The sequence below is a fragment of the Grampus griseus genome (assembly GCF_964374135.1).
Source record: "Grampus griseus genome assembly, chromosome: 8".
Taxonomy (NCBI): Eukaryota; Metazoa; Chordata; class Mammalia; order Artiodactyla; family Delphinidae; genus Grampus; species Grampus griseus.
Genome location: NC_139002.1, coordinates 14733481 through 14752100, shown reverse-complemented (window position 1 = coordinate 14752100; position 18620 = coordinate 14733481). Strand labels below are relative to the sequence as shown.

The 18620-nt window shown below is 42.2% G+C and overlaps 2 protein-coding genes across 3 annotated transcripts in view; one reads left to right on the top strand and one right to left on the bottom strand.

The window, feature by feature from the left end:
* The window catches only part of TMEM25 (transmembrane protein 25), a 21741-nt gene extending 10258 nt beyond the window's left edge, over positions 1-11483 (top strand). The window contains exon 8 of the mRNA XM_082660007.1: positions 11194-11483. Within this exon, the coding sequence (XP_082516133.1) occupies positions 11194-11234 (41 nt within the window). The 3' untranslated portion in view covers positions 11235-11483. The remainder of the gene's footprint in view (positions 1-11193) is intronic.
* On the bottom strand, positions 2463-18620 carry IFT46 (intraflagellar transport 46). Of its 2 annotated transcripts, XM_082660013.1 has the most exons (12): positions 18480-18518; positions 17640-17736; positions 14096-14175; positions 11477-11613; positions 9723-9797; positions 9474-9567; positions 8900-9028; positions 7127-7248; positions 6703-6769; positions 3686-3746; positions 3315-3400; positions 2463-2955 (listed from the first exon to the last, which is right to left on the bottom strand). In XM_082660013.1, the coding sequence occupies exons 3-12, from the start codon at positions 14138-14140 to the stop codon at positions 2860-2862; spliced, it is 912 nt and encodes a 303-aa protein (XP_082516139.1). In that variant the 5' UTR covers positions 14141-14175; positions 17640-17736; positions 18480-18518; the 3' UTR covers positions 2463-2859. The 2 variants fall into 2 exon arrangements, with proteins under 2 accessions (XP_082516139.1, XP_082516138.1); XM_082660012.1 differs by lacking the exon at positions 14096-14175 and having other exon boundaries at positions 18480-18620.

Below are 18620 nucleotides of genomic sequence, written 5' to 3'. Positions count from 1 at the left end.
AGGGAACTCATGAATCATGTGTAGAGCATGGCAAGCAGGCTGGTTTTGTGGTTTTCGCTGGGGAATTAGAAAAATGAGAATCTCGGGCAGGGAGAGAATAGCCAAATGGAAAGTCTAAAAGGCCAAGTGAAAAATTTGTACTTAGTAACATAATTATTAGATCTTACATTTTGTGGCATTTAATCTTTTCACATATTTTCACCCATAGGACAAGCCTAGGAGTTAAGTTAGTGTTTATTATAACTGTTTCATAGCTAGAGTAACTGAGGCATAGAAGTTAACTTATTTTTCTAGGGCCACAGATCAAGTAGCCAAAAGAGAGTAACCTCAGATTGTGGAGGAGGAGGAGCCCACGATAGAAACAGTGTCTGAAGTGCTCACCGGACAGGTCAGTGGATGTGCTAGGGTAGGGAGACAGGCTAACATTACAGGCCTGCGCATCAGCCAGTAACTCAGGCAGCTGATCCTCATTATTTGCAGATTCTGTATTTGCGAATTCACTTACTAAAATGTATCTGTAATCCTAAAATCGATACTTGCAGTGTTTTTACAATCGTTTGCAAACATGCTTAGAGCAGTGAAAAATGTGAGTCGCCCGACACGTACCTTCCCAGCTGAGGCTGAACAAGGCGACATCCTGCCTCCTGGTTTCGGCTCTCACACTCTAAATGACTGCCCTATCCAAGATGTACCTAATGCCTCATTTCTTGCTTGTTGGTGGTGGTTTCAGTGTTTAAAATGGCCCCCCTGGACTTCCCTCATGGTCCAGTGGCTAAGACTCCATGCTCCCGATGCAGGGGGCCAGGGTTCGATCCCTGGTCAGGGAACTAGATCCCACATGCCACAACTGAAAAAAAAAAAAAAAGATCCCCCGTGCCACAACTAAGACATGCGCAGCCAAATAAATACAATAAATATTTGAAAATAAATAAATTAAATGGCCCCCACCCGCATAGTGCTGAGGTGCTGGCTAGAGTTAACTAAGTGTAGTAAGGCTGTCATGTGCCTTACAGAGAGAGTGCGTTAGATAAGCTTCATTATGGCATGACTTACAGTGCTGGTGGCTGTGAGTTCAATGAATCAATGGTTGCTGACGACAATGTTATGACAGAGGCACACAGGAACCTTACCTTATATTTCCCCCAGGTGCAGTGGTTCAGTATTTGCTAATTGTGTCTGCGGTGACTTGATAGAACATAGCTACTGTGGATAACGAGAGTCAACTATACTTACTAGAGCTGAGTCTCAGTTCTAGCCAAAGAAGGCAGTCTGATTGTTCCCTGAAAACCTGATGGAGAATCTGAGTTCCTATCACGTTTTTGCCTCTCTTTTTCCTTGAGTGAAATGTGAGCATTAATGGCATCCATCTGGGAGCAGAGCACCTGGTCCCAACATGGTGTCAAAGTGAGGCCTGAGCTCAGATGTTCCTGCTCAAGTTCAAGCATGAGATGAACATCAGAGTTGGCTTAAGGGTCTGTAGGAAACGATGCCCCTCCTGTCTCGTGTTTCTCAGGTATGTATTAGGCTGTAGCATCTTACTGTAATTTTCCGCTCCGATCAGTTCTTGCCCCGTGTATCAGTACTTGGCTCCATTACCCGCCCAGCTGCTCAAGCCAGAGAACCTGGGAGTCGCCCTTTCTTCTCTTCCCTCCCCCACATTCACTCTATCACTAAGTTCTGTCGGTTCCACCTCTCCTGGTTGCTTATCTGTTGTCTCGTACCCCACACCTTCCCTTCTATACTTTATGCTGCTCGATTTTCCAGATTCCCTTGCCAGCTGTTAATTTCTGCCAGTGGGAGGCACCAGCAAGCTAGGAGAGGGTGGGATAGAGGAGGCAGCAGTGCTTGCCCAGGGTGGCTGTAGTAGGGGTGAGGGTCTCGGACCTGCTCAGCCATCCCAGCCACTGTGGCAGCTCTTCTGTTTCCAGCAGTGGACACTCCCCTTTAGCCTCTTGTTCCTTCAGCACTCTCCATTCTCCCTTTTGTTTCTTCAGCCCTTCCAACACTTTTGTAACCAACTGCCCATATTTAAATTAACATCCTTTGTTAGAAATAACTAGTATGGTTTCTGACTGGAGCTTAGCTGATAAAACCTCCAAAATATTTCCTGAATCTGTCCATCTCTACCACTACCACCCAGTCCAAGACACCATCATCTCTCACCTGGGTGACTGCAATAGCTAGGCTCCCTGAGACCACAACCAGACAGGTCTGGAGCTAGACAGGCAGGTAGCCTGTAAGGCAGATAGCACTACCTGGTGGGAGACCCCCAGAAAAAATAAGTTCTGGGAGAAAAAAGTTCCCCCTCTGTTGCCAACCCTGGAGGACTGGGGTTTGATTTTATTTCACAAAGTTGATTTGCTTAAACTGCTATTCACTTAATGCCTATTCCTAGGCCAAGTTCCTTATCTCTGCCTATGCTCAGTCTGCCTTCTCTCTTTCATATTTCAAGGACAGCAGGATAACCTGAAAGATAAGAGCATTTTATTTGTAAAATCTTTGCCAACCAACTTTAAGAATGAAAGAAAATAATTCTATTGCTATCTCAAAAGAACATCTTTTAAGCCTTCCTCCCAACCTGAGCATCCTGGGATCCCAGGAATTCCAGAGATTCTAACTCACATCCCCACAGTAGTGTAGATGCATAATTAATTTCCACGGGAAGGAACTCTGACACAGGCATTAGCCATTTAACGACCATGGCAGTGCTTTCTGGCAGAGAGGGCAGTAAGACGTGCGCTGTCTCCGAATCAAGCTGTGAGGCAGGCAAGGCCGCCAAGTGGCTGACAGTGATCCCTCCTTCTCAGATGGGGCAGAGAAGCCAGCTCAGCCATGAAACAGAGTGACATGGGAGGTGTCTCAGCTGAAGGTTAATGTCTCTGCATCTCCTGCTTGGGAGGTGGAGTTGGATGGAGGGGTGAATGCTTTCTTGCCTTCAGCTAGAGCTTTAAAATGCTGTGAGGAGAGAGAGGGAATGTGAAGGATTGAGGACATACTAGTTACTACATTTTAGCAAGAACTAACCTTGCTTCCTGCTTCCATTCATTAGGCCACTTGGTTCTCCTGTGAGAATGAGTGTCCACTGTAGATCCTTACCTAGCCTTGTCTAAGGCCCACATTGCTTCTACTTCCCCTTCCTTTACAAGCCCCACCCCTGCCTGCTTTGCAGTTCCCTTCGTTATGGGGAAGGGTGATGGTAACTCCAGGCAGAGACATTCTCCATTGTCACAGGACAGAATCACAGCAGACCCAAAATAGTGGCGACAGCAGCAGTCCTCACTACAGCTTAAGTCAATCTCCAATGCTGGTCTTACCTGTGAGTTCTTGAATTCCGAGTAGAGGGAAAAGAGCAGGTGGAGGGACTGAATCCGACTCTTGTAGATGGGGATGTCTAGGATGGCTGAAATCAAGAACTCCCGTGAGCAGAAATAAACAAAAATCCGGAAGCTATGGGGCATTTCTGTTTAGGATGGCCAGTCCCCTCCCAGACGGGATGTGTGACTATAACTCTGGGGGTTAAATACCCAGCAGGTAGTCACATAAACCCAAATACCACGCTCGCGTGCTGCCAAATAGCACAACGGGCTTAAAGTAAAGGCTGCAACTCAGAGTGAACCGGCCTTTTCAACAGCCCACAATGACTTTATCCAGAGATGGGGGTCAAGGAAGGGATGGAAGGGCTCACCACAGATCATGTCTATGTACTGTGCCAGGCTGCAGTCAGTCTCTGCTGTGGGCAGGCTCACCTAGGAGGGGCACGGGATGGACCCGAGTCAAAAGGCTGAAATTTCAGTGGTCCTAGCATCACTCACTCTCTCTGAAGCAAAAGAGCTCCGAGCATAAGGGGTGACATGGGCTGAATTGTGTTCCCCCAAAATTCATATGTTTTAAGTCCTAACCTCTAAGTGCCTCAGATCATGTGCCTATATTTGCAGATATGGTCGTAAAAAAGAGAAGTTAAAATGAGGTCATTAGGGTGAATCCTAATCCAGTATGACTGGAATCCTTATAAGAAGAGGAAATTAGGACCTAGACACATACAGAGGGAAGACCATGTGAAGACACAGGGAGGAGACAGCCAAGGAGAAAGGGTCTAAAAGAAATCAACTCTGCTGACAATTTGATCTCCAACTTCTAGCTTCCAGAGTGTGAAAAAATAAATTTCTGTTGCTTAAGCCACCCAGTCTGTGGCACTTTGTTATGGCAGCCCTAGCAAATAATACAACGTGCCTTTTCTTTTCCCCCTGATCAGTAAAATGGTTATACTCATTAACCACCAAAGTAGCATATGATATAACAGGACCAAAATATTTTATAAGTAAAATATACTGCCATGCAGTCTTCCTGTGTGTATTTGTGAAGAAGAAACTGGACCCAAGTTATGGCCAAGTATTTATAGTTACTTGGTGTTAGAAGGCCTAATGGTCCTTGGACACCACAGGAACAGAAAAAAATGACATGACATCTCAGCAGGCTCCAGATCTAAACTAATATTGTAAGTTTAAAAACCACTGGCTTCTTAAAAATTTTTTGTTCTCTTTTTACAAAAATCAGAGTAGATGGTTCTGCAATTTCCTTTTTCCATGTAACAACATGTCATTGGTATTTCTCTGTATCAGAGCAAAATAAGGCCAAATGATACTCCATTGTGTATTTCACTGAATGGATGTACTACAATCCATCTATTCAATTCCCTAATCAAACAGTTTTCTTCAGCTATAGCTTTAAAATGCTGTGAGAAAAGAGATTGTTTTCAAATTTTTTGCTTTTACAACAATTTCTCAATAAACATGTACCGAAAACTCTGTCTTCATGGAGCTTATATTTTAGTAGGGAGCAACAAAAGACAAAATTAGTAAGGTATACAGTATGTTAGAAGGTAAGTAGCATGGAGAAAAAGCAGGGAAAGAGCTTGGGGAACGTGGTGAAGCAATTTTAAGCACCGTGGCCAGGAAGGACCTGTTATCATCTTTGCTCAGTTTTCTTTTCTTGATATGTAAGAGCTTTTTGCTTGGACAGTAATGTCACATATATATGTAAGTAACTTTTTTTCTTCTTGGCCGCACCACGTGGCATGCGGGATCTTAGTTCCACGATCAGGGCTCGAACCCGTGTCCCCTGCATTGAGAGCGTGGAGTCTTAACCATTGGACCGCCAGGCAAGTCCTGTATAGTTTTATTTTTGTTTTAACTGTTTAATTCATTTAGAATTCCTATATGCATATGGTTGAGGCTTAGATCTATTTAATTTTTCTCAAATGGCTGGTCAATCATCTCATCACAACCCATCCTATCTCTAATCATTTAATTCCAAACTAGTTTTTTTTTTTTTTCTTTTGGCCACGCAGCACGTGGGATAATTAGTTCCCCGACCAGGGATCGAAGCCACGCCCCCTGCATTGGAAGTGCGGAATCTTAACCACTGGACTGCCAGGGAAGTCCCTCTAATCATTTAAAATAACCATCTTTCTTATACAACAAATTTCTACATTTACATGGGTTTGTTTCTGGATTGTTATGTGCTGCTGATCTATTTCTATTCCTAACCAGTACATTATTGTTTTATTTACTACAGCTTTATAATGTGTTTCTAATGTCTGACAGGGCAAATCCTCATTTTTTCCCTAAAATTTTCATGATTAGTCTTAAAAATTGATTCTCTCAGATAAACTTTGTTACCGAATTTTCAGTTTCTAAAACAATGCAGTTAAAATCCTAATTGAAACGGCCTTCCATTTCCACGGTGAACTGGGGAGGACTGACAGTGCTGAGCGATTGACCCCTCCCTTCCAGGAACATGGCTTGACTCCTCATTCACTCAGAGCTTGTGTCTGCCCTTCACTAAAGTTTTATAATTGGTTTTCAAAAGAGTCTTGACAATTTCTTATTAAATATATTCCTGGGCACTTTTTAAAAATTTAGGATCATTATGAATAGGACTTCAGCTTCTTAGAATAGCATATACACCTCTGTGGAAAAGGTGGAGTCTAAAGTGATAACACAAAAAGTACATATGTTCATCAAAAGGTATGTACTCATAGTAGTAGGACAATAATATTACAGAGTAATCTGTAATATCCCCAGACTGGAAGCTACCCAAATGGCTATCATAGAATGGATATATTCAAACAATGGAATACCATACAGTTGTGAGAACAAATATATAACCATGATGTCTGAACAATATGGATGACTCTCCATATGGATGAACAATATAGATGAGCAAATAAGACACAAAGGAACATGATTATATTTAGATAAAATACAAAACTGGCAAACCTAGGGAGTTTCCTGGTGGCCTAGTGGTTAGGATTCCGGCTTTCACTGATTCCAGGTTCAATATCTGGTCGGGGAACTGAGATCCCGCAAGCCATGTGGCATGGCCAAAAAACAAACAAAAAAACCCACAAAAAACCAGGCAGACCTAATCTGTGCTATTAGAAGTCAGGAAAATAGTCACGTTGGGAGGTGGAAGCCTGAGGGGCTTCCAGGATGCCAGAGATGTTCTGTTTTTTTGATCTGATGTGTTGGTTACACAAAGGTGTTCAGTTGGTGAAAGTTAACCAACACTTATATGTATGTTTCTGATTTTGTATTATACTTCAATTTAAAAGTTAATGATAATAGTAATACAAGAAGAGAGAAAACACTGGGCCCTAGAATGAATGCCACACTTTCTTAGCTCCTGCTACCTTCCACTCACCTTTCCCAAAAGCTCTTCAAACTCTGGAGACCATTCCTGCATCAGCATGTCAATATCGGGCATAGGCCTACAAGTAAACGTGAATAGAGAACATGGGCAGGTATCAGCAATCTCTGCATCAGGATATTCTAGACTGAAGGGAGATTCTCAGTCTGGCACATTAGGATTTCAGGAGAACATAGACTGGGTGGGCCAAACTTACCCAGGACCTGGGGTTTGGAGAAGCTGGCTAAGTAATAATACCAGATAAATCATAATCTTTATGTCCACACTCTTAGCCAGTAGCAGCCAGGATCCGTAGATCCTCAGGTTGATATTATCTCAAATATGTCCCAGGCTTGGGACCCCCTTCTCAGAAGCAATGGCTTCACAGGTGGTGAAAGTTACCATGGGTTACTACAGTGAAGAATGTACTATTTCTTACCTGGTGTAGTGCACAGTCGCAGGGGGCTTGGAGCGGTGTAATTCAGAGATGCTCTCTATCCATGTGTCAATGGCTTTGGGATTCTTTTCTGCATCTTCCAGGCTCTTTACTTTCATATGTTGCTAGAAAAATAAGGGGAAAGCCTGGCTGATGGCACTGAAGAATGTTCTTTTGTTTGTTTTTCTAGAATTTTTTTAAAAATAAATTTATTTATTTTTGGCTGTGTTGGGTCTTTGTTGCTGTGCGTGGGCTTTCTCTAGTTGGGGCAAGTGGAGGCTACTCTTTTGTTGCGGTGCACAGGTTTCTCATTGCGTTGGCTTCTCTTGTTGCAGAGCATGGGCTCTAGGCATGCGGGCTCAGCAGTTGTGGCTCATGTGTTCTAGAGGACCGGCTCAGTAGTTGTGGCACACGGGCTTAGTTGCTCCGCGGCATCTGGGATCTTCCCGGACCAGGGCTTGAGCCTGTGTCCCCTGCATTGGCAGGCGGATTCTTAACCACTGCGCCACCAGGGAAGCCCCTGAAGGATGTTTTTTCTGTTGTTGTTGTTTTTTTTTTTTGCAGTACGCGGGCCCCTCACTATTGTGGCCTCTCCCGTTGCGGAGCACAGGCTCCGGATGCGCAGGCTCCGGATGCGCAGGCTCAGCGGCCATGGCTCACGGGCCCAGCCGCTCCGCGGCATGTGGGATCTTCCCAGACCGGGGCACGAACCCGTGTCCCCTGCATCGGCAGGCGGACTCTCAACCACTGCGCCACCAGGGAAGTCCTGAAGGATGTTTTTACTCTTGTTTTTACAGAGTGCCTCATCATATGCTGCTATTTCGTATTCAAGGTAGCTGCTGAAAAGGGAAGCCTGCCAGGAGCCAAATGAAGATTATAGGAAACCTGATAAAATCTTCTGGAGCCAGGGGAAGGGGGCAGGTCAATAGGACAGGAATGACCACAATAAGATACCATTTCACACCTACTAGGATGGCTAGAATAAAAAAGACAGACAATACCAAGTGTTGGCGAGGATGTGGAAAAACTGGAACTCTTAATTCATTGCTGGTGGGATTGTAAAATGATTCAGCCACTCTGGAAAACAGTTTGGCAGTTCCTCAAAATATTAAACAGTTTCCATATGGCTCAGCAACCCCACTGCTACCTGTATACGCAAGACAACAATATATGTGCATGCAACAACTTGTATACGTTCATAGATGCAGAATTAATAGAAATGGAAACAGCTGGTAAATGGATAGACAAAATATGGTCTGTCCATACAATGGAATATTACTCAGCCATAAAAAAGGAATGAAGTAGTGACCAGGGTTTAAGAGCAGGGGAAATGAGGAGAGGAGTGACTACTAATGGGCATGGGGTTTCTCTTTGTTTTGTTTAGGTTTTTGGCCCCACCTCACAGCTTGTGGGATCTTAGTTCCCCCACCAGGGATTGAACCCGGGCTCACCACTGTGAAAGTGCTGAGTCCTAACCACTGGACCACCAGGGAATTCCCAAGGAGGTTCTTTTTGGAATAATGAAAATGTTCTTAAATAGTGGTGATGGTTGTACAGCTCTGTGAATATACTAAAAGTCACTGAATTGTACAAGTTAAAAGGGTGAATTTCATGGTAGGTAAATAATATCTTAATACAATTGTTACTGAAAAAAATAGGGCTGGTTGAAACCATAGCCATCCCTTTTAATAGGCAGTAAGTCAACTGTTCAAATACTAGCAAGGCTTCTACTGTCGGCCCCCTGGAGCTGGGGCCTGTGCTAGGCTAGTATCTTACTGTGACGTTGTGCTGTTTGGAATTCTCTGTTAACCAAAGTGAGAGCACTGTAGGGTCCGACTGCTTTGTAGAAGGCTCATCCAATACCAGTAGGCCAAGGCTGTCAGGCTTTCCATCAGGACGTGGAACCTGGTTAGGAGAAAGGTAAGAAAGCAGAGAAAAAAACATGGGAGGGATCTAAAAAGGTACACTTGCTTCCAATAAGCTGAAGAGGAAGAACTCTTCTGGTTCATCATTATTTCTAGTATTAAAAAGCATGCCTGTATATCATGCTGTACTAAAGTATTACCTAGAAAAAAATACATGATCTATAGGACCTTAGATATAAAGCTTAAGTCATGGATAACCAGGAGGCAGATACATGACAAATTTTTAACACCTAGTGAGATAATCAATTATTACCTAATAGCAATAAGTATAATTTGGAGTTGAGAGCAAGTTAAGAACTCCACTGAAATGAAGAATATATATTAAGGTAGCTATTGGTAGTCAGGGAAATTAGTGGAACTGTTAGAGTGATAGAGGGGTCAGAAGAAACACCTAAGGAGTCAGTTTTAGGATGTTCTGACTGTACCTTTAAGAATGCATCAATATCCCCGACAGCTGGGATAAACTCAGGAATGAAAGGTTTCAGTTTGTGGTCCAGGTCAATCAACTGAGGTGTATACCTAGGAGATATTGCCACGGGAAGGTGGAAACTGTCAGAGAAACTTACTTTATTATTCAGGCTGAAAAAACCTAAGGGGAATGGCCATGTTTCAGACTAGAGGAAGGAAAGGGCAAGGCAGGGCTGGGGATTATGGTGGGAGGGCCTGGTACTCACCTACTGATGTACTGGAAGAGTTCCTTAATCTCAGCAGAAACTGGCAAATGCTCATAATCTGCAGGATCATAGGCACTGGGGAAAGGAAAATGTGGTTCAAGGTAGCCAGAGAAGAGCAGGGGTTGCTGAGCCCTGGTTCAGCCCGGGTGTTACTCTGGCCACAGGGCATATGACTCTGGACCTAGTTTCTGCTCCACCCACATCTGCGTTTTCTGAGCAGCTTGCAAGGTAACTTTAAAAGTGATTATAATTAGCTCTCAGCTATCTCTGACAATGAAGAACAGAGCTACAGAAAATCCAAAACATAATTTAAAAAAATTTTAGAAAGTAGCAGAAATTGTTTTCCCTTTTTTTTTGAATGAAGGGGATGAAGAGAAAAGATGGAATGAGATCTTAATTTCTGACATGAAAATGGTTTACCCCAAGAAAAAAAGGAATTTTTACAAAGATGTTTTTCAATGTTATTTATAGAAGTAAAAAATTAGAAACAAAATGTCCAACACTTGAGAGATGGTTAGATATGTCAAGATGAATACCGCAGTTATTAAAAATACTTGTATTAATACATGAAACGTATACAGTAAAAAAGTAGTAGAGTACATATTAATGACTATAATTAAGTAAAATGTAATGAATTGACAAAGTATATAAGTGACTAGGAAAGTTATTTAAGGTTCTTCTGGGAAGAGTTGCTTAACAAAAAAACTAAATAGTTTATATTTCCCCAGATTATAATTTATGGAAGTAGAATCATGAAGTAAACTGGGAAGCATGAAAAGTCAGTCTGGTATTAAACATTTGCCTAATTTACTTAGTGTCTACCTTCAGGTGGATAATTCAAAGGTAACTTTTTATTTTTATTAAACTACTTCATTGAATAAAGTATGCATGCACATGATAGGAAATAAAAGGTACAAAATGTATTCAGTGGAAAGTTATGTCCCCTTCCACCCCTGTTCCCTTACCACCAAGTTCCCCTCCCAAGAGTAATCAGTATTATTAGTTCCTAGGGCAGCCTAGAGATAGCTTATGTAACATTTGTTTTATACACGTGATAGCACAGCCTAAAGACTTCTATACCTTTTTAAAATGTAACAGTGTCCCTTGGAGATTGTTCTTTACAGTGCATAGAGTGCTGCCTCATACTTTTTAATGGCTAGAAAGAATTCTACTGATTGGCTACACCAGTTAATTGTATTTTAAATGAATGGGCTTTAGAATCTACTTTGATTAAAACCTACAAGGGTGGGTCATGATTAATCTAGCACCAGAGCTGGAATATGGTGAGGAGAATTTTTACTGAAGCATCATGCAGGAACATTTTGCCTCAATACAGGGTTCCGGATGCACCTATTCTCTACCCGTCCTAAAAGGGTCTGAGCCTAAAATAGAAATGTTCCTGTGCATGCATGTTTTCCTTGCTAAATAGAAATGCTTTGGTATGTGTATAAATTTATCTTCTCCTCCCTAGAATGTGAACTCCTTGAAGTCAGAGACCATCAGTTAAACTGACTCAGCAGATCCTCATGAAATCCCTGAGCCCACAAGTGTTTCCGATAGTGCAAGTGACATCACAGGATTCGGGCAGTAGAGCCGAAAAAGAAGGAAAACTCATTACACTGGGTTTCTGAGCATCTGATAATCCTAAATAGAGGAGATCAAAAGAGCTGCTGGAATTTCACTTCTCAGTGACGTCCTCCTGTCCAGTGTTTTGAAGGAGGCGTTTTCCTCCTTGGCAAGGGGGCTTTTCTCACCCTTCAAGAGGGGCCCCATGCTCTTCATCATCATCATCGTCATCATCAGAATCAGTTTCAGATGAGTCATCATCGTCGTCATCATCGTTTTCACTAAAGCCCCGCTGAGGAGTGGGCTGCGAGGTCTTCTTTTTCTCCTGAGATAGGGCAGGAGATAGAAAGGTCCAGGTAAGGAGAAATTTAGTGTACCTTTACCCAGTTCTCTCCTAGTGCTCTAACCAGAACCCTCCCGCCTGACACCGATTCACTGGAAAGAGAAGGAAGCACTCCCAAGAAGGGCCTCGAGAACCTTCTTCTGCTCCTCCTTAGCTACTGAGTCCCCACTTTCTATAACCATGGTCTCTTCCTCTGCTTGAGGCTTGGGTATAAATTTTATCGAATACGTATCTCTTTTACCTATTACTTAGGAGATTCTGAGAACTCTGCATAAACTTTATCCAGTCAGCTTCAACTCTAAAACTGAGGGACTTCTGAAGAAGAAAGCAACTCTAAATATAATAGTTATTTTGGGAAGAAATGGGGGAAGATGAAGTAGGGAAGACACACTTTAGGGAATCTTAATACTCACAGAGATCACAGGGAGGAAATCTAGTATTTAATTTGCAAGACTGCCCAGGGTAAGCTGCTTGTAACTATCAAAAGAAGAAAGTTCATAATCAACCCCGGGCCTGGATTCTGACCAGCAGTTCCGGAGACTGTGGGTTTTCCCTTTCCATTCAATGGGTATCTGACCTATGCATGGTTCCCCTCCCTTCCCCCGTAAGTTAAATGCAATGACTGTACATTATATCTCAAGATAAGAGACTCTTCTGTCCTTGGCATTACGACCTACCTTTCTGGGCTTCTGGTTCTAGATGCACCACCCCACCCTCAAGCTGACGAGAAGGGGTAAGGTGGTGCTTGGGCTTGCCGGGGCAGTTGGGACAGGGTCCATGTCTTTGACTTTAGGGCCTGGAGCCTGTGGCATGCCCTCACTTAGGACCTAAAGGGTGGCCAATTGGCCCCCTTTAAAAATAGGTTTTTCAAGCTTGGTTTCCATATGCCATATGGCTTACACTGAGGTTAAGAGATGATTGGTTCTAGTTTTTTGAATTATTTAATGTTTCTTTTACATTAAAGCAGCTACTGACATATAAAACTGTGACACATTACAGGACATCAAAAACTTCTTTGGGTTACATTCTCCTCTAAGCATAACACAGATTTATTATACATAGATAAAAATATATTTTAACTAATCTGTAACATGTGAGACTGATGACACAGTTGCAGAATATGCCTTACTGGTATACAGTTGGTAAGAATCTCCCACAGTGTTCTTTCCTAATTCAAAATCTGCCCAAATTATTCTTGGTCACATGGGAAGCAGTCTGGCAAGGAGAGATTTTTAAGAATATCGTCAGCTCAAAGATTATTCAAAAGTGGATCCTATCTGCTGATTCTGGGTGCATATTAAATTGGAAAGATAAATGAGCCTTGAATATTGACTACATCATGATGAAAACTAGAAAAATTTAGGGTGAATATACAAAATTAGGAGGTCAATTTAGGAAAATTGTTCACTTTTCTTTTGTCTGCTTCTTCAAAGTAGTGCTTTGCAAAATCTCTGACCTATGGGAGAAGACTTTATATACCACAGACAAGATGCCAAAAAATGACTTTGTAGGTAAGATGTCAAACAGCACACTAGTCACAAAGTGGGGCTATCTTAAAACATGACCTTTTAGACTTTCTATGAAATCCGTCTCTGTTGCTACAGCTTTCTGCATTACTTCAAATATTCTCCTTCACCTGAGTTTTCAAAACGCCTGTTCTTGGAGGACGATTAAAACATAACCATTGGACCACGTGCTAAGCCTAAACACAGGGGCTGTTAGACAGTGCACGTGTGCAAATTTAAGGCGTCTTCTCATCCCACTTTCAGAAACGGTGATTCTCTTGGTTCATAGAATAACACCAAACATCTGGGCCTTAAGACTTCAAAACTAAAGTGTCTTTCACAAAATACTAGCAGTATCACAACTGTTGACAGTGAACCAATGCCACGATCAATCATTCCAAACTTTCTTTATCATAAGAATGACTTGGAGTGCTTGCTCAAAATATACATTTGCAGGCTTTTACCTTCAAGATTCTGATTAGGCAGTTCTGGGTGGGGACTGGAAATGTTTTTCTAAATTTTTTTTAAAAATTATTTATTTATTTATTGGCCATGCCACGTGGCATGTGAGATCTTAGTTCCCCGACCAGGGGATCGAACCCGTGCCCCCTGCAGTGGAAGCAGAGTTCTAACCACTGGACCGCCAGGGAATTCCTATCTGTTTTTTTTTCAAATAAGTACCCCAGTTGATTATTATGACTAGAAAAGTTTGTGAAACACTGGCCTGTGTTATATGAAATTTCTCACCAAAACATCAGCTATAACAGTAAGCTTTATTGCAGAAGGAGAGTCAAAATCTTAATGCTCTTGCCTCGTGACTGTCCTCCACGAGCTCAAAGGAACCCAATCACTGGAGGTGAGTATTTAAGAAATGTTTGCTACTGAACTAGTGTCATTTCAAACTAACTACTAAAAATTCAAAGCAGAAATTTCACAAGAAGCTGTGGGTTATACTGCACCTTGTTATTTTCCTCTTCGTACTCATCACTGCTGTTGTCAGCCATAGTCTTGTTAGGAAGATGGGTGGAACGACGAAGTCCTTGGAAGAAAAGTTTTCCCTTTAGGTTATTGTTTTTTGGGGTTTCTAAAAAATATTTATTTGGTTGCGCTGTGTCTTAGTTGTGGCAGGGGGGCTCCTTAGTTGTGGCACGCAAACTCTTAGTGGCAACATGCATGTGGGATCTAGTTCCCTGACCAGGGATCGAACCCAGGCCCCCTGCATTGGGAGCATGGAGTCTTAACCACTCTGCCACCAGGGAAGTCCCTAGGTTATTGTTAAAATGATTTTCAAAGACAGATATTTTTCATTTATAATATTTTATGCTCTAACCATTTTATGAAACAGGGTTTATAAGAATATCTAGCTGAAAGACAGGAAACTGAATTCTAGTCATGGCTCTGTCAATTCAATTTGAGATATACTTACTAAGTATTACTATGCTTAAGGCATTAGGTTAGACATTATACTAACTGATTATCTGCCATTACATAAATAGCATAAAATCTGCCCTTAGTTTACATATGGTGAAATGAGGTTAGTAATTAGTTAGTAATTAGTAAAGCAAAAGGAGTGCTGGATTTATAGTCAGAAGACTGGGTTTATAGGACAACTCTATCAGGTGGACAAAATGACTTAACCTCTCTGAGTCTCAGTATTCCCACTTCTAAATGGGGTCAGTAATATTTCTCAGTCAGGATTGTTGTAAGGATCAATTGAAAACAATTTTATGTGGAAGGAAATGACCTACTTCCTGGCACATAGTAGTCACAAATATGAATCTGAATCACTGTCTATAAGATAAAAGCAATAAAATATTCTGAACAATTAAAAGCATAACCAGATGTAAGATATTATTAACTGGCATGAAAACATGTTCAATGATTTCTAAGTCAAGTGAATGCCCACTAAACACCATTTTTCTCCTTTTAAATTGCCTAAACTGAAAGCAAATTATAATGTCCACGGCTGGCAAGATTATAAATGTGCTCAACTCAAAAACCTGGGTGTCAGGGGACTCCCCTGGTGGTCCAATGGGGAAGACTCCGAGCTCCCAGTACACAGGGCTCCAGTTCAACGCCCGGTCAGGGAACTAGATCCCGCATGCTGCAACTAAGGAGCCTGCGTGCAGCAGCTAAAAGTTCACATGCTGCAACTAAGACCCAGCACAGCCCAAACAAATAAATAAATAAATATTAAAAACCCAAAAAAACCTGGGTGTCAGGTAACTAACAAGGACCTACTATAACAGGGAACTATACTCAGTATTTTCTAATAACCTATAAGGGAAAAGAATCTGAAAAAGAATATATGAATAAATAAATATAACTGAATTACTGTGCAATACATCTGAAAGTAACACAACATTGTAAATCAACTATACTTCAATAAATAAATATGTATGACAGGCATTAAAAAATTAAAAATTAATTAAAAATTTAAAACAAAAAAATAAGTAGGTCAATGACCTGGTTAAAAAAAAAAAAAAACGCCTGTGTGTCTAGGTATACATACACCAAAAGACTGAAAGCAGGGACTCAAACAGATACTTGTACACCAATGTTCATAGCAGCATATTCACAATTGCCAAAACCACCCAAGTGTCCATCGACAGACAAATGGATAAACAAAATGTGGTTATACAAACAATGGAATATTATTCAGCCATAAAAAGGAAGGAAATTCTAACACATGCTACAGCATGAATGAACCTTGAAAACATTAAGCTACGTGAAATAAGCCAGACAGGAAAGGACAAACACTGTATGATTCTGCTTATGCAGTACCTACAATAGGTAAATTCATAGAGGCAAGGCAGAATAGAGGTTACCAGCAGCTGGGGGGCGGGGGGGAGGGGAGGGGAATGGAGAGTTATTGTTTAATAATAACTGTTCAGGATGATGAAAAAGTTCTGGAAATAGTAGAGATACTTACGCAACAACACGAATGTACTTAATGCTACTGAATTGTACACTTCGACATGGTTAAAATGGTAAATTTTATATTAGGCAAGTTTACCACAATAAACAAACAACCCTGGATGTCATCCTTGATTCCTAACTCAAGAGCTAAATCCAATCCATCAGCAAGTCTCAGTGATTCTACTACAACAATACCTCTAGCGTTTGCCAACTCTCTCTATTCTCAACTTCCTCCCCACATCCAAGCCACTGTCACACCTCAACTCAGCATGGCGACAGTCCTTCTAACTGGCTCCTTGCTTTCACCTTTGCACCCTTCAATCCATGCCATGCATAACAGCAGTATGGCTTCTAAAGCCCTGCTTGTTACACCTCCTGACTACCTCTGAGGTTACTGTCTCCTACCATATGCTGGTCTCTTTCAAGTCCTCAAAGTAACCCAAGTTCTTTCTGGCCTCAGGTCCTTTTCACATTTCACTAGGGGCTCCCTCTTCCTGGCCTACTTTTCCTCTGTGTCTAAATCCTTCTCACCTTTCAGTTTCAACCATCACCTCCTTAGGTCTTCCCTGACCCCTCCATCAAAAGTAGATCCCACTCCTCACCAGTATTCTCCATAACATCAAACTCTTTGCTTCCCATCAATGCACTTAACACATTTGTAATTGTGTTTCTTTATTCATTTGGCATCTGTCTCCCATAATTACAGGCATCAGGATGGCAGGGTCAGTGTCTCTTTTAATACTGTATACCTGGGAATTCCCTGGTGGTCCAGTGGTTAGGACTTTGAGCTCTCCCTGCCGAAGACCTGGGTTCAATCCCTGGTCGGGAAACTCAAATCCCACAAGCCACGCGGCATGGCCAAAACAAAGAAACAAACAAAAAACTGTATACGTAGTGCCAAGCATAAGGCTGACAGATAATAGGCATTCAAAAAATGTTTGTTGAACAAATGATGGTGCCAAGTCCTCTAAAAATATTCTGTTGAGGTTTCAATTGGAATTGCAGGTTAAGGATAGGTAACTGAAGCATCTTCAGAACTGAGCAAAAGAGTTTTGATAAATTAAACAAACATGAACCCCCGGCAGACTGTGGGCAGAACAGTATCATGAAGTAAATGGCGATGGGGAACACTGGTTAGGTTGATGGAAGATCCTGCAATCTGGGTGGCTGTGTTTTCTCCCCCCTTAACTATTTGGAAAACAGAAGCAATGGCAAGTAACTTGACTCTGAAAGCCAACATCTGCTAATAGAAAATAGAAAATTCTTGGGGACAATCATGAATCCATCCTGCAACCCTCAAGGCGGTACCTACCAGGGTCAAACGTATTCTCCATGTGGTAATAGACAATTGTTTTGTTTCTGTTTCTAAGAAAGTACGGCTAAGTTCTAAGCTACATGCCATTCTAAGCTACATGTCATTCATGTGAGATAAACAGTTTTGATTCTCATGGTTTATTTGGAGATTTTTTTTTTTTTTACAAATTTTGGTTTGTTTTTAGTAACCGCTGACTTACAATTGCAAAACAAACAAAGAGAAAAACAAAAAACAACCATTTCTTTCTTTCCTCTTCATGCCTCTCTTACCTTTGTGTCTTGTGGTTGGAGCATAAATACTCGCAACATCTTCAGGGTTGTTAATCTCTAGACGCTCATCATATGTCTGGTTTTCAACGGTCTTGGTCTAAGCAAAAGGAAATATGAACAGAGCTCCTATCACGGGACATTAAGCACTCTGTGGGGAGGTGGATTCCAAACCAGCATTGGTTCCTCTTCCTTACCCAAGACACCAGTTTTACCTGAAACCTTCACCATACCCCCCCATTCAAACTTTCCTTAAGGCTTCTTGGCCCCAGGTCAAGCAGTTAAGTCATTCTGCTGCAGCCCTTATTTAGGAACTGCTGGCAGGCTGGCTGAGGAACGAGGGAATCGTGGAGAGAAACGACAGCCAACTTCTGAAGCAGCTCCCCAAAGCTGTAAGATACCCGCGCAAGGGCAAAACAGTATTTGTCTGTAGATAATGGCTGTCTCCTCCGGTTCGATCAGTTTCGCAAGGCGGCCGGAGCTTCTCAGGGGAGGCTGTAGAGGCTCTAGAAAGAGTTCTGTCTCTGGGGTTACCTGGGAGGGAGGGGCGTTCCCCGAAGGCAGGGTAAACTCCAGCCTCTTGGTCCCACCCAATAATCCCGAAAGCATCACCCTCACCCCCACCACACCACCCCCGTCTTGTATGTCGGATCCCACTTAAGTTTCTTGGGGAGTAAAGGAAGCAGGATGGTTGGTGATGGCGTGAAGGAAGGAGGGAAAGAACAGTTGTCAAGAAGATGGGAAGAGGTGGAGGGGAGATGGGGAGAGGGAAGGGGAGTCCTTTCTATTCCTCTACGGTGGGAGAAAGAGAGATCTCTTTCTGCTAGGGTGAGTACGAATTACCTGTAGCCCCTCTGAATCCGTCTCCTCTGTGGAAAGAACCCCAGCCTAGGGCTGGGGTCTCACTCCAATCTCAGGCCAGGCCACTTCTACTTGGAAGAAGGCCAAGGGCTTCTACTCGGAGCAACCGGCCTGTTGTCAGTC

Bases quoted from the DNA above. Each gene is read 5' to 3' on its own strand.
- IFT46 (XM_082660013.1), bottom strand. From the start codon at position 14,140: ATGGCTGACAACAGCAGTGATGAGTACGAAGAGGAAAATAACAAG. The intron at 7,249-8,899 runs GTAAGATACTAG...TTATTTTTCTAG, and splicing joins CCAAACAGCACAACGTCACA to CAACATATGAAAGTAAAGAG. The intron at 2,956-3,314 runs GTAAGACCAGCA...CTCTCCTCACAG, and splicing joins CGGAATTCAAGAACTCACAG to CATTTTAAAGCTCTAGCTGA.